The sequence below is a fragment of the Mobula hypostoma genome, chromosome 7, assembly GCF_963921235.1.
Source record: "Mobula hypostoma chromosome 7, sMobHyp1.1, whole genome shotgun sequence".
NCBI lineage: Eukaryota > Metazoa > Chordata > Chondrichthyes > Myliobatiformes > Myliobatidae > Mobula > Mobula hypostoma.
In genome coordinates, this window is record NC_086103.1 from 89,192,908 (window position 1) to 89,218,960 (window position 26,053).

A 26,053-nucleotide genomic window follows, 5' to 3' on the forward strand; every position below is an offset into this window, starting at 1 on the left:
GCCTTTTCTCCTTGGAGCGATGGAGGATGAGAGGTGACCTGATAGAGGTGTATAAGATGATGAGAGGCATTGAGCGTGTGGATAGTCAGAAGCTTTTTCCCAGGGCTGAAATGGCTAACACGAGAGGGCACAGGTTTAAGGTACAGGTTTCCCCACCGTCCGAAGGTAGATTGTTCCTATGAAATGGTTCGTAAGCCGAAATGTCGTAAAGCGAAGAAGCAATTACCATTTATTTATATGGGAAAAATTTGTGAGTGTTCGCAGACCCAAAAAAACCTACCAAATCATGCCAAATATCACATAAAACCTAAAATAACAGTTACATATAGTAAAAGCAGGAATGATATGAGAAATACACAGCCTATATAAAGTAGAAATACTTTTCCACAATCATTACTGCACTGTTCTCTGTAGCAAAAATCTCATGCAAGTGCCGTCGGCAGAAAATCTCACGCAAGCGCTGTTGGCAAAAACATGGCGCAAGCGCTCTTCAGTAATCTTTAAGCTATGAAGCTGCCAAATCATACCAAATAACACGTAAAAATACACAGCTGATATAAAGTAGAAATAATGTATATACAGTGTAGTATCACTTACTGGAATTGGTTCAGCGTCAAGCACACTGATGATGGTGTGTTAGACTGAGTTGTCACAGGTTGGGTGGTGCAGTGGCCCCCATCCTCCAGGCCGCCGACAGATACCGAACCGTGAAGCATGCAGGGGTGCAGCGGTAGCCGGGAGGCACCCAGCACATCTTTAAGAAAAAAGCCGAAATAAACATGCTAATTAATTAGGTGCCGCCCAGCACGTAATTGTCGGCCCAGATCAGAGCCGATTTCCAAGAGCGTCGACTCTGATCTAGGCTGAGAATTACGTGTTGGGCGGCACCTAGTTGATTAGCATGTTTATTTCGGCTTTTTTCTTAAAGATGTGCTGTGTGCCTCCCGGCTACCACTACATTCTCTGCGAATTGCGGGGTGGTGGGACATTGGGGTGTCACCTCGTCGTCTATTTCCATTAGAGCAGGCAGCTCATTTTCTCCTATGACTGCCTGCCTCGATGTCGAAGGTCGAGGTTCGTCATCTGCTGTGGCTGATGCGGAAGGATTGCTTGACTACGGAAGGCTTGCTTGACTGCTGAGCCTCGCGCATTTTTCTATCATACAGTTCTTTGTAAGGACTCAAACCATCCTGCAAATATCCCCTAAACCTACGTACCCTTTCAAAATTGAAGTCGTACTTTATCATTGCAGCAAAAATCTCACGCAGTTGCTTCACGTTCATTTCCTGGACGACTTCACTTTTGGTCCGTTCGCTACTGCATTCAGTTTCAATTGTTATTCTTTCCTCTTCCAATTGCATCAGCTCTTCATCTATCAGTTCTTGGTCATGGGATGCCAAAACCTCTTCAACATCATCTTCATCAACATCCACAAGCCAAACTCACTTTGTCCTTACTTCGTTCACCCCGTTCCCTTACAAGCTCTTTTAGGCTTTTTCAATACCCTAGAACTCATCTTGCAAATGGCCGCTCACAGGCACGTGTTTAAGCAAAGCCGTTCCGAATCCGGGGGAGAGCGGCTGTTTGGGGCGCGCTGCCTTTTATCGCGTGCTGATTTTTTCGTGCGCTGATTTTCCCCGCATGCTGATTTTTTTCGTAACAGTGAAAATACCTTCTGAAAGTGAAAACAGGGTACTAATGTAGGTCTTTCATAATAGTGAGGTTTCGTAAAGCGAACGTTCGAAAAACAGGGGACACCTGTACTTGGAAGTACGTACAGAGGGGATGTCAGGCTTAAGTTTTTTATGCAGAAACTGGTGAGTGTGTGGAATGGGCTGCTAGCGACAGTGGTGGAGGCGGATACAATAGGGTGCTTTAAGAGGCTCCTGGATAGATACATGAAGCTTAGAAAAATAGAGGGCTACGGGTAACCCTAGGTAATTTCTAAAGTTTGTACATGTTCAGCACAGCATTGTGGGCTGAAGGGCCTGTATTGTGCTGTAGGTTTTCTGTGTTTCTATGAAAGGCTTGAAGTGAATTCTGAAATGATGTTATCTGAAATGAGCTCAAGCAAGGTCATTCAGAACCAACTTTTTCAGCAAATGATAAGGGTAGGACTGTCAATTAATCACTGTCAGCCCAAGTCAGAATCAGGTTTATTATTATAGGCATGTGTCATGAAATTTGTTAACTTAGCAGCAGCAGTTCAATGTATAATACAGAAGATAGATAGATAGATAAATAAATAATTTATATGTATATGTATATTGAATAGATTTTTAAAATTGTTCAAAAACAGAAATAATATATATAAAAAAGTGAGGTAGTGTTAATGGGTTCAATGTGCATTTAGGAATCAGATGGCAGAGGGGAAGAAGCTGTTCCTGAATCGCTGAGTGTGTGCCTTTAGGCTTCTGTACCTCCTACCTGATGGTAACAGTGAGAAAAGGGCATGTCCTGGGTTCTGGAGGTCCTTAATAATGGATGCTGCCTTTCTGAGACACTGCTTCTTGAAGGTGTCCTGGGTGCTTTGTAGGCTAGTATCCAAGATGGAGGTGACTGAATTTACCAACTTCTGTAGCTTCTTTTGGTCCTGTGCAGCAACACCCCCTCCTCCACCATACCAGACAGTCAGAATGCTCTCCACGGTATATCTATAGAAGTTTTTGAGTGTATTTGAGACTTTTGGATAGGTACATGGAGCTTAGAAATATAGAGGGCTATGGGTAACCCTAGTAATTTCTAAGGTAGGGACATGTTCGGCACAACTTTGTGGGCCGAAGGGCCTGTATTGTGCTGTAGGTTTTCTATGTTTCTATGTTTTTGTTGACATACCAAATCTCTTCAAACTCCTAATGAAGTATAGTCACTATCTTGCCTTCTTTATAGCTGCATCGATATGTTGGGACCAGATTAGTTCTTCAGAGATCTTGACACCCAAGAACTTGAAACTGCTTACTATCTCCACTTCTGATCACTCAATGAGGATGGTATGTGTTCCTTTGTCTTACCCTTCCTGAAGACCACAAGTCAGCTCTTTCGTCTTACTGATGTTGAGTGCCAGGTTGTTGCTGCGACACCACCTCACTAGTTGGCATATCTCACTCCTGTACACCCTCTCGTCACCATCTGAGATTCTACCAACAATGGTTGTATCATCAGAAAATTTATAGATGGTATTTGAGCTATGCCTAGCTACACAGTGATGGGTATATAGAGAGTAGAGCAGTGGGCTAAGCACACACCCCTGAGGTGCACCAGTGTTGATTGTCAGCGAGGAGGTATATTATCACCAATCTGCACAGATTGTGGTCTTCTGGTTAGGATGTCGAGGATCCAATTGCAGAGGGAGGTACAGAGGCCCAGGTTCTGTAACTTATCATTCAGGGTTGCGGGAATGATGATGTTAAATGCTGAGCTGTTGTTGATGAACAGCACCCTGACATAGATGTTTGTGTTGTCCAGGTGGTTTAAGCCTGTGTGGAGAGCCATTGAGATTGCATCTGCCATTGACCTATTGTGACAATAGGCAAACTGCAGTGAGTCCAGGTCCTTGCTGAGGCAGGAGTTCAGTTTAGTCATGACCAGTCTCTCAAAGCATTTCATCACTGTAGATGTGAGTGCTACTGGGTGATAGTCATTAAGGCAGCTCACGTTATTCTTCTTAGGCACTGGTTGCCTTTTGAAGCAAGTGGGAACTTAAACCTGTAGCAGTGAGAGGTTGAAAATGTCCTTGAATACTCTGGCTAGTTGGTTGGCACAGGTTTTCAGAGCCTTACCAGGTACTCCATCAGGACCTTCCACCTTGTGAGGGTCTGCACTCTTTAAAGACAGCCTAACATCGGCATCCGAAACAGAAATCATAGGGTCACCAGTGATTAATAAACTCAGAAATTAGTATTTTCTACGTTAGTTAATTATCTGCTCTAATTGTTAATGTTAACTGCACTACAGTTATCGAACATAGCCCAGCATATTGCCTTGGACATCCACCCTCAGACACTCACACTGCTGGGTGCCTGTTGTCTGAACAGCTGAACTGGACTGGACAGCTCAGAAACAATGCAAGGCCCAGCTGACCCAAGCATGCTGATGTCCACAGCCCAGCCTCTAACTCCTCTTTCATCTGAGAGAGTGAGAAGTAGGGGAAAGAAAAGAAGAAGAAGCGGTGGACGCTGGCAGGGGATGGGCAGATGGACAGAGAGAGGAAGGGGACCGAGATTGGGAAGAAAGGGATGAGAGGGAGTGAATAGAGAGTGATCATAAAATAATATAAATAATTTATTGCATAACTACATGATTGAAATCATGATTATTTTGTTACTCATGATTTTTAAAGTTTTACATAGAAAACTAGAAACATAGAAAACCTACAGCACAATACAAGCCCTTCGGTCCACAATGCTGTGCCGAACATGTACTTACTTTAGAAATTACCTGGGGTTACCCATAGCCCTCTATTTTTCTGAGCTTCATGTACCTATCCAGGAGGCTCTTAAAAGATCCTATCATTTCCGCCTCCACCACCATCACCGTCAACCCATTGCATGCATTCACCACTCACTGCGTAACAAACTCACCCCTAACATCTCCTCTGTACCTTCTTCCAAGCACCTTAAAACTGTGCCCTCTCATGTTAGCTATTTCAGCCCTGGGAAAAAGCCTCTGACTATCCACACGATCAATGCCTCTCGTCATCTTATACACCTCTATCAGGTCACCTCTCATCCTCCTCCATTTCTCCAAGGGGAAAAGGCCATGTTCACTCAACCTATTCTCATAAGGCATGCTTCCCAATCCAGGCAACATCCTTGTAAATCTCCTCCACACTCTTCCTATAGTTTCCACATCCTTCCTGTATTGAGGTGGCCAGAACTGAGTGCAGTACTCCAAGTGGGGTCTGACCAGGTTCCTATATAGCTGTAACATTACCTCTCGGCTCTTAAACTCACTCCCACAGTTGATGAAGGCCAATGGAACGTATGCCTTCTTAACCACAGAGTCAACCTGTGCAGCAGCTTTGAGTGTCCAATGAACTTGGACCCCAAGATCCCTCTGATCCTCCACACTGCCAAGAGTCTTACAATTAATACTTTATTCTGCCATCATATTTGACCTACCAAAATGAACCACCTCACACTTATCTGGCTATCTTTACAATCTGGTTAAAATTATAATTTGCACACTGCAGAAAATGCAACATTGAAATGATACAATTCCATATTATTAAGAGCTGTAATGATGAAGGAATCTTAAAAGGTATATGAAGGGTAATTTTTTATACTCCTCACATTATTTTAATAGGAGTAATACTATTTTTAAGAAAGTGACATTAGCACCACAAAAATAAATGATTTTCATGTAGAAGTAAGAAGTTATAAATGGGAACTCTGCTTTATGCAATTTCTTGTTATTGTGTTGTAAGAGAGGCGGGATTTGTAGCTTTAGGTCATGGCCAAACTGCAGCCAGACCAGTCTGTTGACCACAGCAGGATTATATCTTCAGAATAATGGAGCAGAGAAAGTGTACACAAAGCAGGTGACATGCTCATCATCAGTCAAATACCGTTCCAGGCATGAATGTCATCTCCATATAGGTGGAGATTAACACTTTCATAATATGCAGCTATAACTTTGCTTATACAGTGCTAAGACAGACTAGGGCAGTAGGTCAGCTCATCAATCCTATTAAATGGCCAGTGTCTACCAGTACTCCTCAGGGGAAATTGCAATACGTCAAACTGCATTCATCTTTTAAAACTGACCTCTTGCTGCTGCTTATTGACTGATGCACCCAATGCCCATCCCTCAGCAGCAGCATGGACCAGATTTCATTGTAGTCTTTCCCCTCTCCTGCCCTAATTCAACCCAATACCCTTCATCTGAACAGACCATAATCATTTTCTCTGTTTATTTTCTGAAGTAACCCCATTAACATGAAATCTCGAGGTTATCCTCGATTGTCAGGATTGTTAAAACTGATTAATCTGTTCTGTTCAATATTAGACCTTTGGTAAGTCAGAAGTAGGCCCTAAGTGCCGTCTCTCTCTTCCTTGAGATGAGCGAGCTTGTTGAGGAGGTTGAGAGAAATAAGGAATTAAATGATAGGCTACAAAACATAACAGAGGAAGAAATGTGTGGGAGCTGTGATATTCAGATTCTTTAGGATAATTTTGCACCACTGTTAAAATATCGGTTAAAAGCTTGTATTAAATATCTTTAACAACATCCTCATCATTATCCTTCAGTAAACATACATACTTCTCATGTTATTCCACTGTTTTTTTTTATGAAACTCTGTAAACTGACTGTGTGCATCTTACATTATGCGGTTACTGCATTTCCAAATCTATCTCATTGGCTGTCCATCTCTTTTAGGCTATCTAAGGCTGCAGAACTGCAACCTTATTTTAACATCGTAGGATACGTTTAATTAAAGACAAATAAAGATCGAAAGGAGTTATTAGGATAGTGAATCAAATCATTGGTTAAGGAAATAGATTTGAAGAATGTCTCTGAGGAGGAGAATGAAGTGAGATGAGGCAGAGAAATTCAATTCAAGTTCAAGTTTATTGTTGACGCAGTAATAATACTGTGACGAACATTCAGTCCATGATGACAGATGAGAAGAGCTCGTTTATTTCAACTGCTGTTTTTATTGCAACAAGCGCAATGACAGAGCACCAGCATTTGGTAAGAACCTGCTCAGTCACATACAGATGGGGAAGGTGATTATCATAGTGACTCACAAACACACATGATAACTGTATAACCCAGTTTAAAATGTAATAATAAATGAACTTGAACATCTCACCATAATTCCACAAACGCATTTTAAAACAAGAACAATAAGTAGAGCTGGCCACTAGGGAAGCTTGGGTGAACTGTCGGCCCCCAGAATGCCTCAGTACAGATGGTTTAGACACTAGAAAAATTAGATTTTTTTGCAGCAGTTTAGTACATGATAAAATGGGACGAACATAAATTAACGTAAATTTAAGTTAACAGGGAGGTATTTAGGGAGGAAATTCCAGAGTTTTGGATCTAGGCTGCTGATATTAGAACTGCCTACAGATGGATAAAGAAAGTTAGGGAAGCAGCAAAGGCCAGACTTTCAAGAAGTACATCGAGAATGTTACTCCCTTGCAATTCTACCCCCAAAACTCTTTTAATGAAGGGCTGTCACAGGGTTGCACTGTAAGTGGGATGGGTAACATAAAATATAAAATAGTTTGTTCATGGAGCACAAGATGACAGAACTATAAGGGCAGGAATGTTTTAGTATGTGGGTCCAGACAATTACTTAAGGAAACTTTTACAAGATCCATCTCAGAAGAAATAGGCATATGAACTCAGATCATGACTCATGTGGAAAGCAGGCTTTGAAGCTGTCTGTTCGCAGTGGTCCATTTTAACAGAAGCTGAATTTGTATATGATGTCTAATATAGAAAGAACAAAATAAAGAATTATGATATCTCACAATGATCTTATTTGTATTTTCAATTCCTCTCGCATCATGCACTGGTTAAATACCTGAAGAACCAACACCTACAGCAACATCTAGACACAGTGCAAAAGGAATTTATTATATTTAACAGAGAGAGGTAAGTTAACTCTGTTTGCATTGCAATGGTTTAAGCTTAATTTTTATGTTTATTAATAATATAATAATTTGTTAATGTACAGCACCTTGATCTTATTGAATGATGCGATTGGACTTTGTTCAGAGCTATAGGCATTCTTGCTCTTGTTTTCTTACTGTAATGCTGCATTTACAAACACTGCTCTCTGAGCAATGATGAATTCTTTGTACCAAGTATCTAACTTCTTGCTTTGCTTCCATGCAACTTTCTTTTCAGAAGATCTTCCAACTCTTCATTGGTTGTTATGATGTGTAGTTAGCACCCATTCAAATTCCATTTTCCTTACTAGTGTGGCTCCAGAAAGGAGACATCTGTTAATTCACTGTAAATTGACATATTCAATGTTTTTCAATTGACTCTGTCGAATAAAAGAGTAAAAATTTGATCTTAAGGGCTGCTTGGTTGCTGGAACCAATTCCCTCAAAAACTTAGCTTCAGTACCGAAAGACTACCCCAAAACTACGTATATGTCCAGCCAACGAAAATGTAATCCTTCATTCTTCTTCAAGTGCCTATCCTTCATCCTTCATTCTTCTTCATGTGCCTATCCTTCATCCTTCATTCTTCTTCATATGCATTTCATTTATCTCGCTAGCATCCCCCATCCCAGATGCAGCACCTTCTATTGTTGTTTATAATATTTTCACAAAAGTTGGGGAGATAAGTTACGGTCTTGTTGAACAGACACCCAGGAACCACCATAGCTCTCGTGCCTGTTGCTTCCAGTGCTGGCCATCTGCTAACTTAACACAGCCGGTTTATGGGCATAGTTTCTGCATCCATCCAGGTGATTATTGGCTGCTTGCCTCCTTGGTGAGCTTACTTCCTTAGTTTCTCCTGCTAAAGGGGAGGTGGACTGTACCTGCAAAATGGGTGGGGAAGGGGTTGGTTCCAAAGGCCTTTCTACCCTGTGAATCCCTTGAATAATGGCACTATAGATAGAGGGCAGGCTCCAACATTTTGCAACACTCCACAGATGACCAATGTTTGCTAGGAGGTTGAGAGATACAGAGGCAACATGCAATGGCAGAAGAAGGCCACGTCAAGCAGTGAGCTCCCAAGAACCTCATGGCTGAAAGAAGTTCAATAAGTGGTCGGGGTTAATGAATTTATCTTCAAATGCCATCTCACACCAGCTGCACCAGTTGAACACTTGCAGCCACCAGCCACAGGGAAGTGATGGGGAGAAGCACTAGGACAGGCAAGACCAGGGTGACTAGTTGATATTTCTATCCACTACAACCTGCTTTGATTTATAGATTTAGTTTGTTCCATATTGGGGGTTTTTTCTGCATTGTGACCATGTGGAAGCTGTGATGGTCAACAGCAGAGGAAAGATTATATGAGGGATTGTGGGAGTGGACTCTTGTGACATTGTTGAGTGATATTATCAACAGATCAATCAAGCCTTGGTTGCCTCGGGTACTAAGAAACATATTTTCACTGAAAATGATGTTGTTGGAGTCTCAGCAAAGAAAAATGAGCTGAAATCTAGCAGGCTGGCAGCATTTAAAGTGGATATTACCTGGTCCAGATAGGACGTAGGGCACTTTGCTGAAGAAATAAAGCAGAAAACTACAGAAGCCCCGGCCATAATCTTCCCAACATCTGTAAACTCAGCACTTCTTTCTCTCAGAAGGGGGTGAATCTTTGGAATTCCTTATCCTGGTGGTTATGGAAGCTGGATCACTGAAGGTATTTAAATAGGAGGAGGATACTTACTTGAGAGATTATGGAATTCAGGGCTATGAGGAAATGGCACAGGAGAAGAGTTAAGGCCTGGGCAGATGAGGGCAATATGTTCATGTAGAAAGGTAGGGCAGGCTTGAGCGATCAAGTGGCCTCCTCCTACTCCTACTTCCTTTTTCTTTTTACTGGAAAACTGAAAATATTATACTCTTGCTCAAGAAGAAATGTAGAAATAAGCCCTGTAACTACAAACCAGTCATTTTAAGCTTTGTTTGAAGCAAATTCTAGAAGCAATGACAATTGCTCCTATCAGGGAACCTAGGATACATTTGTTAAAAGCAAGTCATGATTAAGTAGCATAGAACTTGTTAATAAAATAATAGAGGGCCAGTGAGGAATGAGTAGTCTTCCAGAAAGTACTTGATTGGTGCTGCAGTATGACAAGTTGTTAATATAAAAGTCTATAAAAGAGGGATTTTGCAGCAGGAAATAATAGGCAGTTGAAGGATGATTTTCAGAATGGAGAGAGCTGTGTAGTGGGGTTCTCCAGGGCTTGGTACTAGGAACGCTGCCTCTCATAATACATATTCTTGAATTAAACTTGGTTGAAGACCCCACTTGGAGTACTGTGTTCAATTCTGGTCACCTCATTACAGGATACTATAGAGAAGGTGCAGAGGAGATTTACAAGGATGTTGCCTAGATTGGAGAGCATGCCTTATGAGAATAGGTTGAGTAAACTTAGCCTTTTCTCCTTGGAGCAACAGAGGATGAGAGGTGACCTGATAGAGATGTATAAGATGATGTTAGGCATTGATTGTGTGGATAGTCAGAGGCTTTTTCTCAGGGCTGAAATGGCTAACATGAAAGGGCACAGTTTTAAGGTGCTTGGAAGCAGATACAAAGGGGATGTCAGGGGTAAGTTTTTTACGCAGAGAGTGGTGGGAGTGTGGAATGCACCGCAAGCGAAGGTGGTACAGGTGGGTACAATAGGGCCTTTTAAGAGACTCTTAGATAGGTACATGAAGCTTAGAAAAATAGAGGGCTATGTGGTAGGGTAATGCTAGACAGTTTCTAGAGTAGGTTACATGGTTGGCATAACATTGTGGGCTGAAGGTTAAAAAGACGCCTATAGGAGTTATATACAAACCTCTGAACAGTAGCCAGGATGTGGGGTCCAAATTACAATGGGAAATAGGAAAGGCATGTCAAAAGGGCAATGTTACGGTAGTTATGGAGATTTCAATATGCAGGTAGATTGCAAAAATCAGTTTGGTGCTGGATACCCAGAGGGGACATTTGTAGAATGCCTACAAGAGCAGCTCGAGGGGATCAACTATTCTGGACTGGCTGTTGTGTATTGAACTGGATTTGATTAGGGAGCTGAGGTAAAATAACCCTTGGGAGGGAACCCACTGGAGGTGTAGTAATGAGGGACGAGGAAATGGTGGACGGACTGAAGGAATCTTTATCATTCTTCACTGTGGAATACACTAGCAGTATACTGGAAGTTCACAAGTGTCAAGAGGCAGAAGTGAGTGAAGTTACTATTACGAGAGAGAAGGTTCTTAGGAAACTGGACCAGATGGTCTACACCCCAGGATTCTGAAAGAGGTAGGTGAAGAGATTGTGGAGGCATTAGTAATGATCTTTCAAGGATCACTAGATTCTGGAATGGTTATGGAAGACTAGAAAATTACAGATGTCACTCCATTCTTCAAGAAGGGAGGAAGACAAAAGTAAGGAAGTTATAGGCCTGACATCACTGATTGGGAAGATTTGGAGCCAATTGTTAAGGATGTTGTTTTAGGGTACTTCGAGGCAGATGATAAAATAGGCCAAAGTTAGCATGGGTTCCTCAAGGGAAAATAGGTGGAGGGACAGATCGTATTGAGGAAGCAGGGAAGCTGCAGAAGGACCACGACAGATTACGAAAATAGGCAAAGGAATGGCAGACGGAATACAATGTCAGGAAGTGTATGGTCATACACTTCAGTAGAAGGAATAAAGACATAGACTGTTTTCTAAATTCAAAGATTAGATGTGCAAAAGGACTTTCCTGGTGTAGGATTCTCTAAAGCAGTGATCCCCAACCACCAGGCCGCGGACCGGTACCGGGCCGCAAAGTATGTGCTACTGGGCCGCAAGGAAACGATATGATTTGGCGATAGGAGTCAGCTGCACCTTTCCTCATTCCCTGTCACCCCCACTGTTGAGCTTGAATGCACGCCAGATCATTACCCGCACGTAATCCATGTCAGCGCGGGAAGGAGATCAACTCCTCGAGCTTGCAAATGACGGCGGGCTGAAAAGTATGTTTGACATAACATCTCTGCCGGCATTCTGGATCAAAGTCGAGGCTAAATATCCTGAGATAGCCATGAAAGCACTGAAAACATTGCTTCCATTTCCAACGTATCTCTGTGATGAATGCAACGAAAACTAAATTGCGGAATAGACTGGACATAATGAACCCCCTTCAAGTATCGCTGTCTCCCATCACCCCTCGATGGGGTCATCTTGTTGCAAGAAAACAAGCCCAGGGCTCCCACTGATTCAGCGATATTGGTGTGTTGCAATGATTTTATATGTTCATATGGGGAAAATATGAGCTGTATGTTTAATATTCAAACGTTGCTTAAAATGTTATGATGCTATTGAATTATAAGTGATTTATATAACCATATAACAACTACAGCACAGAAACAGGCGATCTCTGCCCTTCTAGTCCGTGCCGAACTCTGACTCTCACCTAGTCCCACCAACCTGCACTCAGCCCATAACCCTCCATTCCTTTCCTGTCTATATACCTATCCAATTTTTCTTTAAGTGATAATATCGAACCTGCTTCTGCCACTTCAACTGGAAGTTCGTTCAACACTTACTTCAAGCTCCCCTGATAATTGACTTATCACTATATTGATGCGAGGAAAATATGCGCTGTGTGTTCATTAGGTAATTCATTAGGTAAACCCTTTTAGAAACGATATTGAGTGTATTAGCCACTTATCACCTATATTCTGGTCGTAATTAACACCCCCCCCCCAAACAGAATCGCCAAAAACGATTTGTAAATCTGCACGTTCACACATGCGCACTGGTGCCAGCACAAGGCTTCGTAGTCATTGTAGTCTCTCGGGGTAAACACAACGTATTTGACTGCTACTCTTGTCCATTGGCAACCATACCCCCACCCCCCTGGGTCAGCCGGTCCGCAAGAATATTGTCAATAATAAACCGGTCCACAGTGCAAAAAAGGTTGGGGACCCCTGCTTTAAAGGTTAATTTGCAGGTTGAGTCAGTGGTGAGGAAGGAAAAGGCAATGTTAGTATTCATTTTGAGAGGACGAGAATATAAAAACAAACTTGTAATACTGAGACTTTATAAGGCACTGGTGAGGCCTCACTTGGAGTATTGTGAGCAATTTTGGGCCTCTTATTTAAGAAAGGGTGTGCTGATAGTGGTTTTTCATATGAAGACCAATTGATGGCTCCCAACCTTTACTTGCTGGAATTTAGAAAAATGACAGGATGGGGGAGGACGTTCTCATTGAAACCTATTGAATATTGAAAGGCCTAGATAGAATGGATGTGGAGAGGATGTTTCCTATAGTGCAGGAATTTAGGACCAGAAGGCACAGCCTCAGAATAGAGCAATATCCACTTATAACAGAGATGAAGAGGAATTTCTTTAGCCAGAGTGTGGTGAATCTGTGGAATTTTTTGCCACAGGCAGCTGTGAAGGCCACGTAATTGAGTATATTTAAAGCGGGAGTTGATAGGTTCTTGATTAGTCAGGACAAGAAAGATTACAGGGAGATGGCAGGAGAATGGGGTGAGAGGGAAATGGATCAGCCATGATCAAATGGTGGAGCAGACACAATGGGCCAAATGGCCTAAATCTGTTAACAGGAGGAAATCTGCAGATGCTGGAAATGCAAGCAACACACATAAAAAATGCTGGTGAACGCAGCAGGCCAGGCAGCATCTATAGGAAGAGGTACAGTCGACGTTTCAGGCCAAGACCCTTCATCAGGACTAACTGAAAGAAGAGATAGTAAAAGATTTGAAAGTGGGAGGGGGAGGGGGAGATCCAAAATGATAGGAGAAGACAGGACGGGAGGGATGGAGCTAAGAGCTGGACAGGTGATTGACAAAAGGATTACAAGGCTAGAGAAGGGAGAGGATCATGGGATGGGAGGCCTAGGGAGAAAGAAAGGGGGAGGGGAGCCCAGAGGATGGGCAAGGAGTTATAGTGAGAGGGACAGAGGGAGAAAAGAGAGAGAGAGAGAGAGAAAATATAAATAAGGGATGGGGTACAAGGGGAGGTGGGGTAACAACAGAAATTAGAGAAGTCAATGTTCATGCCATCAGGTTGGAGGCTACCCAGATGGAATATAAGGTGTTGTTCTTCCAACCTGAGTGTGGCTTCATCTTGACAGTAGAGGAGGCCATGGACAGACATATCAGAATGGGAATGGGACATAGAATTGTTTCATGCACATCTGCTCTCACTCCATCCTCCCACCACCCCACTAGGAATAGGGTTCCCCTTGTCCTCACCTACCACCCACCAGCCTCCAGGTCCAACATATTATTCTCCGTAACTACCGCCACCTCCAACGGGATCCCACCACTAAGCACATCTTTCCCTCCCCCCCACCTTCTGCTTTCTGCAGGGATCACTTCCTATGCAACTCCCTTGTCCATTCGTCCCCCCCCATCCCTTCCCACCGATCTCCCTCCTGGCACTTATCCTTGTAAGCAGAACAAATGCTACACATGCCCTTACACTTCCTCCCTCACCACTATTCAGGGCCCCAGACAATCCTTCCAGGTGAGGTGACACTTCACCTGTGAGTCGGCTGGGGTGATATACTGCGTCCCGATGTGGCCTTCTATATATTGGTGAGACCCGACGCAGACTGGGAGACCGCTTTGCTGAACACCTACGCTCTGTCCGCCAGAGAAAGCAGGATCTCCCAGTGGCCACACATTTTAATTCCACGTCCCATTCCCATTCTGATATGTCTATCTACGGCCTCCTCTACTGTAAAGATGAAGCCACACTCAGGTTGGAGGAACAACACCTTATATTCTGTCTGGGTAGCCTCCAACCTGATGGCATGAGCATTGACTTCTCTAACTTCCGTTAATGCCCCTCCTCCCCTTCGTACCCCATCCCTTATTTATATTTTCTCTCTCTCTCTCTCTCTCTTTTCTTCCTCTGTCCCTCTCACTATAACTCCTTGCCCATCCTCTGGGCTCCCCTCCCCCTTTCTTTCTCCCTAGGCCTCCCGTCCCATGATCCTCTCCCTTCTCTAGCCTCGTAATCCTTTTGCCAATCAACTTTCCAGCTCTTAACTCCATCCCCCCCCCTCCTGTCTTCTCCAATCATTTTGGATCTCCCCCTCCCCCTCCCACTCCCACTTTCAAATCTTTTACTATCTCTTCTTTCAGTTAGTCCTGACGAAGGGTCTCGGCCTGAAACGTCGACTGTACCTCTTCCTATAGATGCTGCCTGGCCTGCTGCATTCACCAGCATTTTTTGTGTGTGTGGTCTAAATCTGTGCCTGTGTTTAATGGTCTCATGGAATGGAACCCCCATCAGCTGGAGCGCAACTCGTGGCTGTTGTGCAAGGCATGTAGATGGTGCCATAGTTCAGTGAGGTTGTATTTATGGTGCTGCAATAGTTTCATTCGCTATTTCCCACAAAGGGTTAGGTTGGAGAAGTCTGGCTACATAGGACCATTTGAACTTTATGTCCTCCACTCACTTTCCCTATGCTTTGCACTCCAAGAGGAACACCTGTTAATGTAACCAGATCTGGTCATCTGCTTTGTGCAGAAGATCCATAACTATCCTTTGCGAAACACTTACAGCATTATATAAGCAGCTAGTAGTAAATAGCAATTAGTATCTGATATGGCAAGGAGCCAATTGTGGTCCTTCCTGCTGGGAGAGGCTACAAGAGAAAACTAGCTGGAACATTGGCTTTGATCTGCTTCCTTTGCATCCTTATGGCAAACAGCAGCTGCCATGCATTAACACCCTCACCAAACTGACAGCAGTGCAACGCATGCCACCAGTGCCCATGTTGCATCAGATGCTACTTTGGACCACAGACATAATTCTTATGCTGTAGAGTTTTCCTTTCAACTTTTCTACCGGATATTGATTTTCTTTTGCTTTTCCCATTGTAAAGCACTTTGAAAAACATCATTTCTAGGAAAAGTGCTCTATAAGTAAGTTATTGTTATTATTATTACTACATCATGATCTAACAGTAAATTCTTAATTCAACATCAAGCCTGAGTCTCTTGAAAGCAGGGATTGCTAGAAATGAAAAGCTAGCTTGTTCAACTTCTATCACCTGGCTTTGGATGGGACAAGAGCCAGGGCAACATTTTCAGATGGAAAACATACAGGTGTTTCCAAAGATTCTGGCGAACTGAAAGTAAGACTGGGAGGTGTTTACAATGAGCATATTCACAAGAGCAGAACATTTGAATGAAAACTATTTCGTATGCTGCACATACATTCCAGCTTTTGATTGTCCTTCCTCTTTGTCTCCTTAACATTCTATCAGCAGAAAAGCTCTCTCCTGCCTAAGAAATTTCCACTGATTCCCTCCTCTCTTTTAGTCTCAGCAGCCTCTCTTGAGGAAATCCATCATTCAAGATTGCTTATTGTCATTCTTCAGAACACGAGTGTAAAGGACAACAAAATGATTGTTACTCCAGATCCAAATGCACATTAAAACACAATAAGCATGAAGAACACAAAAACACGGTGAATATAGATATGAAAGCAATCATATAAAGCAAAATGTACCAGTAACTGTCATATACATATCTATAGTCTGATTGTATGTACATGAAATTATGCTGAGTGACGTGTGTATAGTGGTAGTGGGAGGTGGCGGTGTGTGTTAATGGGTGGAGATGTTGATTAGCTTGACAGCTTGGAGGAAGTCAGTCTGCTGGTCCTGGTGTGAATACTGCACAGCCTTTTCCCTGATGAGAGTGGGACAAGCAGATCATAAGCAGGAAGGGTGGGATCCTTCATGATAATTCTGGCCTTCTTCCAGCACCTTTCTGTAGATGTATATGTCCTTGTAGATGTATATGTATGATGATGGGTACGCTGGGGCTGGTGAAGTGTTGGCCAGTTTTAACTGCCCATTAGTAGATCCTTCCATCCGAGTTACCAATCAGAAAGCCAAAACCACACACCGATCCAACTCGGAACTACATCACCATTCATTCACCATCACAGGGTCAAAATCCTGGAACTGCTTCCTCCACAGCATTGTGGGTGTATCCACTCATTAAGGACCTCAGCAGTTCGAGAAGGCAACTCGGGATAAACACTGAAATGAAGCCTACATCGTGTAGGTAATTAATTCTGACATGGCCGTGTGGGATGGGTTTTCAGATTGTTCTCCAACTGAACTCTTCATGGGATGCACACCTGGTCTTTGTTCTTCTTGTGAAATCAAGTTCTGCTGAGAAACCAGATTACTTGTGCATAGTATGTAAATCGCATTTGGAAGATGATGTGTTTTGAGTACTGCAATGTGAAGTGAAAATCACTTTTATGGAACATTTTTGAGCAATGTTGTATCTCTGGCTGTGTCTTTCGCCTACAGTGTTGCTTATTTTTGTAGGATTTTTTGACATTCATTCTTGGCATCTTTGGTATGGTCAGTATTCAATACCCATGGCTAATTACCCTTGAGAGGATGACCGCGAGCTGCCTTATTGAGCTGCTGCAGTCTTTCAGATTAACATGCTCCCACAGGGAGTTCCCACACCGGTGACAATGAAAGACTGGTGAGCAATAGGGTTGTGTGCATCTTATAGAACATAGAAATCTACAGCACATTACAGGCCCTTCAGCCCACAATGTTGTGCTGACCATGTAACCTACTCTAGAAACTGCCCAGTATTTCCCACCCTCATAGCCCTCTATTTTTCTAAGCTCCATATACCTATCTAAGAGGCTCTTAAGAGACCCTATTGTATCCACCTCCACCACCACCGCTGGCAAGATGGGAAGCAGCAGGCAGGTGTTCCCTGGCTCCTCTTGGTGGTTAAGTGTTGGAAATTGCTGTCAGTAGACCTAGTGCATTGTGTAGATGGTACACTGTGGTAGAAGGATGAGTATTTAGGGTAGTGGATGAGTATAATCAAATGGGTGCTTTATCCTATCAGCTTCTTGAGAATTGGTGGAACTGCACATCCAGCTAAGTGGAGAGTATTCCATCATGCTGCTGAATGGTGCCTTGTGTCAAACTATATCACTATATTTCAAAATTGTTGGTTTATCCTAACTAGTGTTTCAGCCCTAAAATCATTAGAAAGTATTGGGCCAGAACTTGCTGCCATGGCAACACATCAGTACTCTGGTCTAAGTGGTGTGTGTAAACTTACATTTTCCAGTCTGCCACTGTGAACTTGTCCTTTGCAGCTGTTCTAACCTTGGATGACAACACTCCTGAAGAGAAGATGGCGACGCAATGCAGCTCGCAGCGGCCATTCCGGTAGTGATGTCTGTTATTTGTCAGTAGGGTGCCGTGCATAATCCTGATCTGATGGAGACGGACGTGAGAGCACAGAGGAACATCTGGTGAAACTTCTGAAATGCCTGCTTCGCTGCTGCTGCTACTGTGTGGTCCAGAATCTCCAGAGGTGAAGGCCCCGAGTCCTCGGCTTTGCTTGTTGCTCGGCGGCCGGGGCGGGGTCAAAGCTCTGGGCAGAGGATGGTGCTCGGAGAGGCTGTGTTGGTGGGGCTGGTCAGAGGCTCGAAGTTTTCAGACAGACTCAGAGTCTGCTGCGGTCGGGTGCTTCCAATGGTGCTGCATCAGAAAGTTGGCGGCACTTGGAGGTTCATGGCGGCAAGAGTTCCTCCCTTCTGCCACCTGCGTGAGATGATGAGTCTATCGGGACTTTGAGACTTTTTTTTTACTGTGCCCATGGTCTGCTCTTTACCAAATTATGGTATTGCTTTGCACTGTTATAACTACATGTTATAATTATGTGGTTTTGTCAGTTTTAGTCTTGGTTTGTCCTGTGTTTTCTTCTGATATCATTCTGGAGGAATGTTATATCATTTTTTAATGCATGCATTTCTAAATGACAATAAACGAGGACTGAGTGTCCTCATAATCTAATCTAATTCCTTGGTGGCATGACACTGCTGATGTAAAAGTACCCCATTGGGGAAGGAATAAAGAGGCAGCCCCAAAACAGTTGAAATAGCAAGAGGCTAAAATTGGATCCTAATTCCTTCAATGCTTTTTTTGTGTGTGATAAACCTGTTTTCGATAGTATTAGTAGAGAAAGGGACACAGATGATTAATCTGGATATCTGCAACTGGAGACATCGAGGAATATTTTTGCTCAAGTTTCCACTGGATATTTTGTTTTTAAACACAGTGCTGGTACGTGGACGCATCTGAATTCAGTGTGATACAATAGGCTTGAAATAGCAACCTATGGAAGGAAAAAGGAATCTCAAAGTAAATTTAGGCACAGTTTGGTTTCTTAGTAACAGTCTCACTCCCTTAAGGTTTTTTTTTGTCAAGTGCTGCCCTTGAGTTCATGTGTGTGTGTATATATTTCTAGAAATGAATCCCCAACTAATACATTATGTAACAATATTATCACATTGTACACTTGCCATGAAATTCATTCCTGAAATTAACATCTACATGATATTTGCTGATGGTACACAAGAAAATCCTCCCTTTCATTCATTGCAATGATGAAAATTAAATCTTTTAATCACAAAAATTATTTCAATCAGATTTTTATTTTGCATATATAATGCCTGTGGTTTAGTTTCATAATCTGATTCATCTTAGATTTGATACATACACAGGAGGTGATCACACAGGAGTTTTTCTCTTAGAAACAACTAATTTGGAGGCAGATAGATATTGTAATTGGGTTTTACAACAGGACAAGTACAATAACTGGCAGAATCAGTTACAGGATATTTGATGGTTTCCTGCACCATCAAAAGGACTTCCTTTTACAGTGTTGCTTCCCCCAGGTATGCTGTCCCCCCCGGCAGTACTCAAACAGGAGTATTTATTGTCAAGGGGCACAGCCACAGGCGTACTCTCTATTACCTGATTCTTCCTATTCCTCCTCCTAACCGTGACCCACTTGTCTGCCTCCCGTGGCCCTGGTGTGACCACCTGCCTGTAACTCCTCTCTATCAACTCCTCACTCTCCCTGACAAGACAGTTCCCTAACGCAGTCTCTTAGTAGCTGCATCTCGATGCACCTGGCGCAGATGTGGACGTCTGGGAGGCTGGGAGACTCCACAACCTCCCACATCTGGCACTGAGAACAACAAGCTGCCCTTGCACTCATACTTCCCCCTCTCCTCAAATAACAACAAAAAATGAATACCAAACCTTCCTTGCCTCACCCATTGTGCCAAAGCCCTTAAGCCTTCACTCTGCTCCCGGCTCACTCCGCAGCCTGCAAACTACGCTGCCCTTTCAACCTAACAGCAACATAAAGATCCTGTACCCTCAAAATTTCACCTTTAAATGACCTTCATTTCTCTATTACATCCTTCCCATAAAACAAATTGTCCCAATCCACTCCTTCTGAATCTTTTCGCATCTCCTCAAAGTTAGCCTTTCTCCAATCAAAAATCTCAATCCTATGTCCAGTCCTATCCTTCTCCATAATTACACTGAAACTAATGGTATTGTGATCACTGGACCCGAAGTACTCCCGAACACATACCTCCATCACCTGCCCTATCTCATTCCCTAACAGGAGATCCAACACTGCCCCTTCTCTAGTTGGTACCTCTATGTATTGCTCCAAAAAACTATCTTGCACACATTTGACAAACTTCAACCCATCCAGCCCCTTTTACAGAATGGGCTTCCCAGTCTATGTGTGGAAAATTAAAATCTCCCACAATCACAACCTTGTGCTTACTACAAATATCTGCTATCTCCTTACAAATTTGTTCCTCCAGTTCTCAGTCCCCATTAGGTGGTCTATAATACACCCCTATAAGCGTCACAACACCTTTCCTATTCCTTAATTCCACCCAAAGAGCCTCCCTGGAGGAGTCCACTAATCTATCCTGCCAGAGCACCGCTGTTATATTTTCTCTGACAAACAATGCAACACCTCCCCCCCTTGCCCCTCCTATTCTATCACACCTGAAGCAACGAAATCCTGGAATATTTAGTTGCCAATCACACCCCTCCTGCAACCACGTTTCACTAATAGCTACAACGTCATATTTCCAGGTATCAATCCATGTTCTAAGCTCATCTACCTTTCTTACAATGCTCCTAGCATTAAAATAGATGCATTTAAGAAACTCTCCACCTCCCACTCTCTGTTTATGCTTAATGGAGCAAACAACTTTGTTATTTTTTTCTTCCTTTTCCCCTACATTTTTGGTCTGAGTGCTCCTAATCTCTGTCCGCTGCCTATCCTCCCTCACACTCCGCCTACCTGCCTTCTCCATTTGTGAACCAACCTCCCCTCTCCTAGTCTCCTTAATTTGATGCCCTCGCCCCAACCATTCTAGTTTAAAGTCACCTCAGTAGCCCTTGCAAATCTCCCCGCCAGGATATTGGTCCCCCTACGATTCAAGAGTAACCCATCCTTTTTGTACAGGTCACACCTGTGCCAATAGAAGTCCCAATGATCCAAAAGCTTGAATCCCTGCCCCCCTGCTCCAATCCCTCAGCCACGCATTTATCCTACATCTTATTGCATTCCTACTCTCACTGTCGCGTGGCACAGGCAGTAATCCTGAGATTACTACCTTTGCGGTCCTTTTTGTCAACTCCCTTCCTAACTCCCTATATTCTCTTTTCAGGACCTCTCTCCTTTTCCAGCCTATGTCAGTGGTACATATACATCCCATGACCTCTGGCCCCTCTCCCTCCCACTTCAGGATCTCTTGGACGTGATCAGAAACATCCCGGACCCTGGAACTACCATCCGGGTCTCCAGACTGTGTCCACAGAATCGTCTATCTGACCCCCTAACTATTGAGTCCCCTATTACTACTGCCCTCCTCTTCTGTTCCCTACCCTTCTTAGCTACAGGGCTGGACTCTGTAAACAACTTAGTTATCTTTTTCTTCCTTTTCCCCTACATCTTTGGTCTGATTGCTCTTGATCTCTGTCCCCTGCCTATCCTCCCTCACACACCACCTATCTGCTTTCTCTATTTGTGAACTAACCTCTCCTCTCCTAGTCTCCTTAATTTGATTCCCTCCCCCCAACCATCCTAGTTTAAAGTCACCTCAGTAGTCCTCGTAATTCTCTCCACCAGATATTGGTCGCCTTAGGATTCAAGTGTAACCCGTCCTTTTTGTACAGGTCACGCCTGCGCCAATAGAGGTCCCAATGATCCAAAAACTTGAATCCCTGCCCCCTGCTCCGATCAACTTGTAAAAGGGCTGGATGGTTTGGAGTTTGTAAAATGTGTGCAGGATAGTTTTTTGGAGCAATACATAGAGGTATCAACTAGAGAAGGAGCAGTGTTGAATCTCCTGTTAGGGAATGAGATAGGTCAGGTGACAGAGGTGTGTGCTGGGGAGCACTTCGGGTCCAGTGATCACAATGCCATTAGATTCAGTGTAATTATGGAGAAGGATAGGACTGGACCTAGGATTGAGATTTTTGATTGAAGAAAGGCTAACTTTGAGGAGATGCGAAAGGATTTGGAAGGAGCAGATTGGGAGTATTTGTTTTATGGGAAGGATGTAATAGAGAAATGGAGGTATTTAAAGGTGAAATTTTGCGGGTACAAGATCTTTATGTTCCTGTTAGGTTGAAAGGAAAGGTTAAAAGTTTGAGAGAGCCATGGTTTTCCGGGGATATTGGAAACTTGGTTCGGAAAAAGAGAGGGATCTTCAATAAATATAGGCAGCTTGGAGTTAATGAGGTGCTTGAGGAATATAAAGAACGTAAAAAGAATCTTAAGAAAGAAATTAGAAAAGCTAAAAGAAGATACGAGGCTGCTTTGGCAAGGAAGGTGAAAATAAATCCAAAGGGTTTCTACAGTTATATTAGTGGCAAAAAGATAGTGAGGGATAAAATTGGTCCCTTGGAAAATCAGAGTGGACGGCTATGTGCAGAGCCAAAAGAGATGGGGGAGATTTTGAACAATTTCTTTTCTTTTGTCTTCACTAAGGAGAAGGATATTGAATTGTGTAAGGTAAAGGAAACAAGAAAGGTAGTTATGGAAAGTATGACAATTAAAGAAGAGGAAGTGCTGGCGCTTTTAAGGAATATAAAAGTGGATAAGTCTCCGGGTCCGGACAAGATATTCCCTAGGACCTTGAGGGAAGTTAGTGTGGAAATAGCAGTGGCTCTGACAGAAATATTTCAAATGTCATTAGAAACAGGGATGGTGCCAGAGGATTGATGTGTTGTTCATGTAGTTCCATTGTTTAAAAAGGGTTCTCAGAGTAAACCTAGCAATTATCAGCCTGTGAGTTTGACGTCAGTGGTGAGTAAATTCTTAGAAATGGTATATATAATTATCTGGATAGACAGGGTCTGATTAGGAACAGTCAACATGGATTTGTGCGTGGAAGGTCATGTTTGACAAATCTTATTGAATTTTTTGATGAGATTACTAAGAAAGTTGACAAGGGTAAAGCAGTGGATGTTGTCTATATGGACTTCAGTAAGGCCTTTGACAAGGTTCCACATGGAAGGTTCGTTAGGAAGGTTCAATCGTTAGGCATTAATATCGAAGTAGTAAAATGGATTCAGCAGTGGCTAGATGGGAGACGCCAGAGAGTAATGGTGGATAACTGTATGTCAGTTTGGAGGACGATGTGTAGCAGTGTGCCTCAGGGATCTGTACTGGGTCCAGTGTTGTTTGTCATATATATTAATGGTCTGGATGATGGGGTGGTAAATTGGATTAGTAAGTATGCAGATGATACTAAGATAGGTGGCGTTGTGGATGATGAAGTAGGTTTTCAAAGCTTGCAGAGAGATTTAGGCCAGTTAGAAGAGTGGGCTGAAAGATGGCAGATGGAGTTTAATGCTGAAAAATGTGAGGTGCTACATTTTGGTAGGACTAATCAAAATAGGACATACATGGTAAATGGTAGGGCATTGAAGAATGCAGTAGAACAGAGGGATCTAGGAATAATGGTGCATAGTTCCCTGAAGGTGGAATCTCATGTCGATAGGGTGGTGAAGATAGCCTTTATTAATCAGAGCATTGAGTATAGGAGTTGGGATGTAATGTTGAAATTGTATAAGGCATTGTTAAGGCCAAATTCGGAGTATTGTATACAGTTCTGGTCACCGAATTATAGGAAAGATGTCAATGAAATTGAGAGAGTACAGAGGAGATTTACTAAAATGTTGCCTGGGTTTCATCTCCTAAGTTACAGAGAAAGGTTGAACAAGTTAGGTCTTTATTCTTTGGAGCGTGGAAGGTTGAGGGGGTACTTGATAGAGGTGTTTAAAATTATGAGGGGGTTGACATGGATTGGCTTTTTCCATTGAGAATGGGGGAGATTCAAACAAGAGGACATGAATTGAGAGTTAAAGGGCAAAAGTTTAGGGGTAACATGAGGGGGAACTTCTTTACTCAGAGAGTGGTGGCTGTGTGGAACGAGCTTCCAGCAGAAGTGGTTGAGGCAGGTTCAGTGTTGTCATTTAAAGTTAAATTGGATAGCTATATGGACAGGAAAGGAATCGAGGGTTATGGGCTGAGTGCAGGTCAGTGGGACTAGGTGAGAGTATCAGTTCAGCACGGACTGGAAGGGCTGACATGGCCTGTTTCCATGCTGTAATTGATATATGGTTATATGGTTACCCTCTGGCGGCTCAGGTCCCTCTGACCCAATGCTGAATTTAGCTTCCTTCAATTTAACTGGAAGCTGCTGAACATCTTCAACCTCCACTGGTGTTAATCAGTGAGAACTCTCTTGGAAAGGGGTGTCCTCAGTCACTCAGTCCTCAGTGTGGCAAGTACTTTTGGAGCAACCAACATGAGACTTGTCAGTACAAAAGGCATCTTGGCATTACAACATCTTCTCAGTTAATCTTCTTTTTGCTCATTCCTTGGACATCAATGTCAACTTCCTTGATCTAGGAGACATTTTCACATAGATATAGAAACATAGAAAATCTACAGCACAGTACAGGCCCTTCAGTCCACAAAGCTGTGCCGATCATGTACTTATTTTAGAAATTACCTGGGGTTACCCATAGCCCTCTATTTTTCTCAGCTCCATGTATCTATCCAGGAGTCTCTTTAAAGATCCTATTGTAGCCTCCTCCACCATGTCACCAGCAGCCCATTCCACACACTCACCACTCTCTGCAAAAAAAAACTTACCCCTGACATCTCCTCAGTAAGTACTTCCAAGCACCTTAAAACTGTGCCCTCTCATGCTAGCCATTTCATCCCTGGGAAAAAGCGTCCGACTATCCACACGATCAATGCCTCTCATCATCTTATACACCTCTGTCAGGTTACCACTCAAGCTCCGCCACTCCAAGGAGAAAAGGCCAAGTTCACTCAAATATTCTCATAAGGCATGCTCCCCAATACAGGCAACATCCTTGTAAATCTCCTCTGCACCCTTTCTATAGTTTCCACATCCTTCCTGTAGTGAGGCAACCAGAACTGAGCACAGTACTCCAAGTAGGGTTTGAACAGGGTCCTATAGAGCTGTAACATTACCTTGTGGCTCTTAAACTCAATCCCATGGTTGATGAAGGCCAATGCACCATATGCCTTCTTAACCAGAGTCAACCTGCGCAGCAGCTTTGAGTGTCCTATGGACTTGGACCCCAAGATCCCTCTGATCCTCCACACTGCCAAGAGTCTTACCATTAATACTATATTCTGCCATCATATTTGACCTACCAAAATGAACCACTTCATACTTATCTGGGTTGAACTCTATCTGTCACTTCTCAGCCCAGTTTTGCATCCTATCGATGTCCTGCAGTAACCTCTGACAGCATTCCACACTATCCACAAAACCCCCAACCTTTGTGTCATCAGCAAATTTACTAACCCATCCCTCCACTTCCTCATCTAGGTCATTTATAAAAATCACAAAGAGAAGGGGTCCCAGAACAGATCCCTGTGGCATACCACTGGTCACCAAATTCCATGCAGAATATGACTGTCTATAACCACTCTTTGCCTTCTGTGGGCAAACCAATTCTTGATCCACAAAGCAATGTCCCCTTGGATCCCATGCTTCCTTACTTTCTTAATAAGCCTTGCATGGGGTACCTTGCCAAATGCCTTGCTGAAATCCATTTACACTACATTGACTGCTCTATCTCATCAATGTGTTTAGTCACATCCTCAAAAAATTCACTCAGGCTCATAAGGCACGACCTGCCTTTGACAAAGCTATGCTGAGTATTCCTAATCATATTATGCCTGTCTAAATGTTCATAAATCCTGCTTCTCAGGATCTTTTCTATGAACTTACCAGCCACTGAGGTAAGACTCACTGGTCTATAATTTCCTGGGCTATCTCTACTCCCTTTCTTAGATTAGATTATGAGGATACTCAGTCCTCATTTATTGTCATTTAGAAATACGTGCATTAAAAAATGGTACAACGTTCCTCCAGAATGATATCACAAGAAAACACAGGACAAACCAAGACTGAACCTGACAAAACCACATAATTATAACATATAGTTACAACAGTGCAAAGC

At 43.0% G+C, this 26,053-nt stretch overlaps 1 protein-coding gene across 4 annotated transcripts in view; it reads left to right on the forward strand.

Moving 5' to 3' along the window:
• Positions 1-26,053, forward strand: part of LOC134348977 (serine/threonine-protein kinase 32A-like) — a 343,099-nt gene that overhangs the window by 303,249 nt on the left and 13,797 nt on the right. For 2 of the 4 annotated variants that reach the window (XM_063052790.1, XM_063052791.1), the window contains one exon: positions 7,541-7,605. The exons of 1 other annotated variant lie outside the window; for it this stretch is intronic. In XM_063052790.1, the coding sequence (XP_062908860.1) occupies positions 7,541-7,605 (65 nt within the window). Of the gene's footprint in view, positions 1-2,889; positions 2,991-7,540; positions 7,606-26,053 lie in introns of all 4 variants that reach the window. One more of the 4 variants, XR_010018548.1, reaches the window with a different exon arrangement.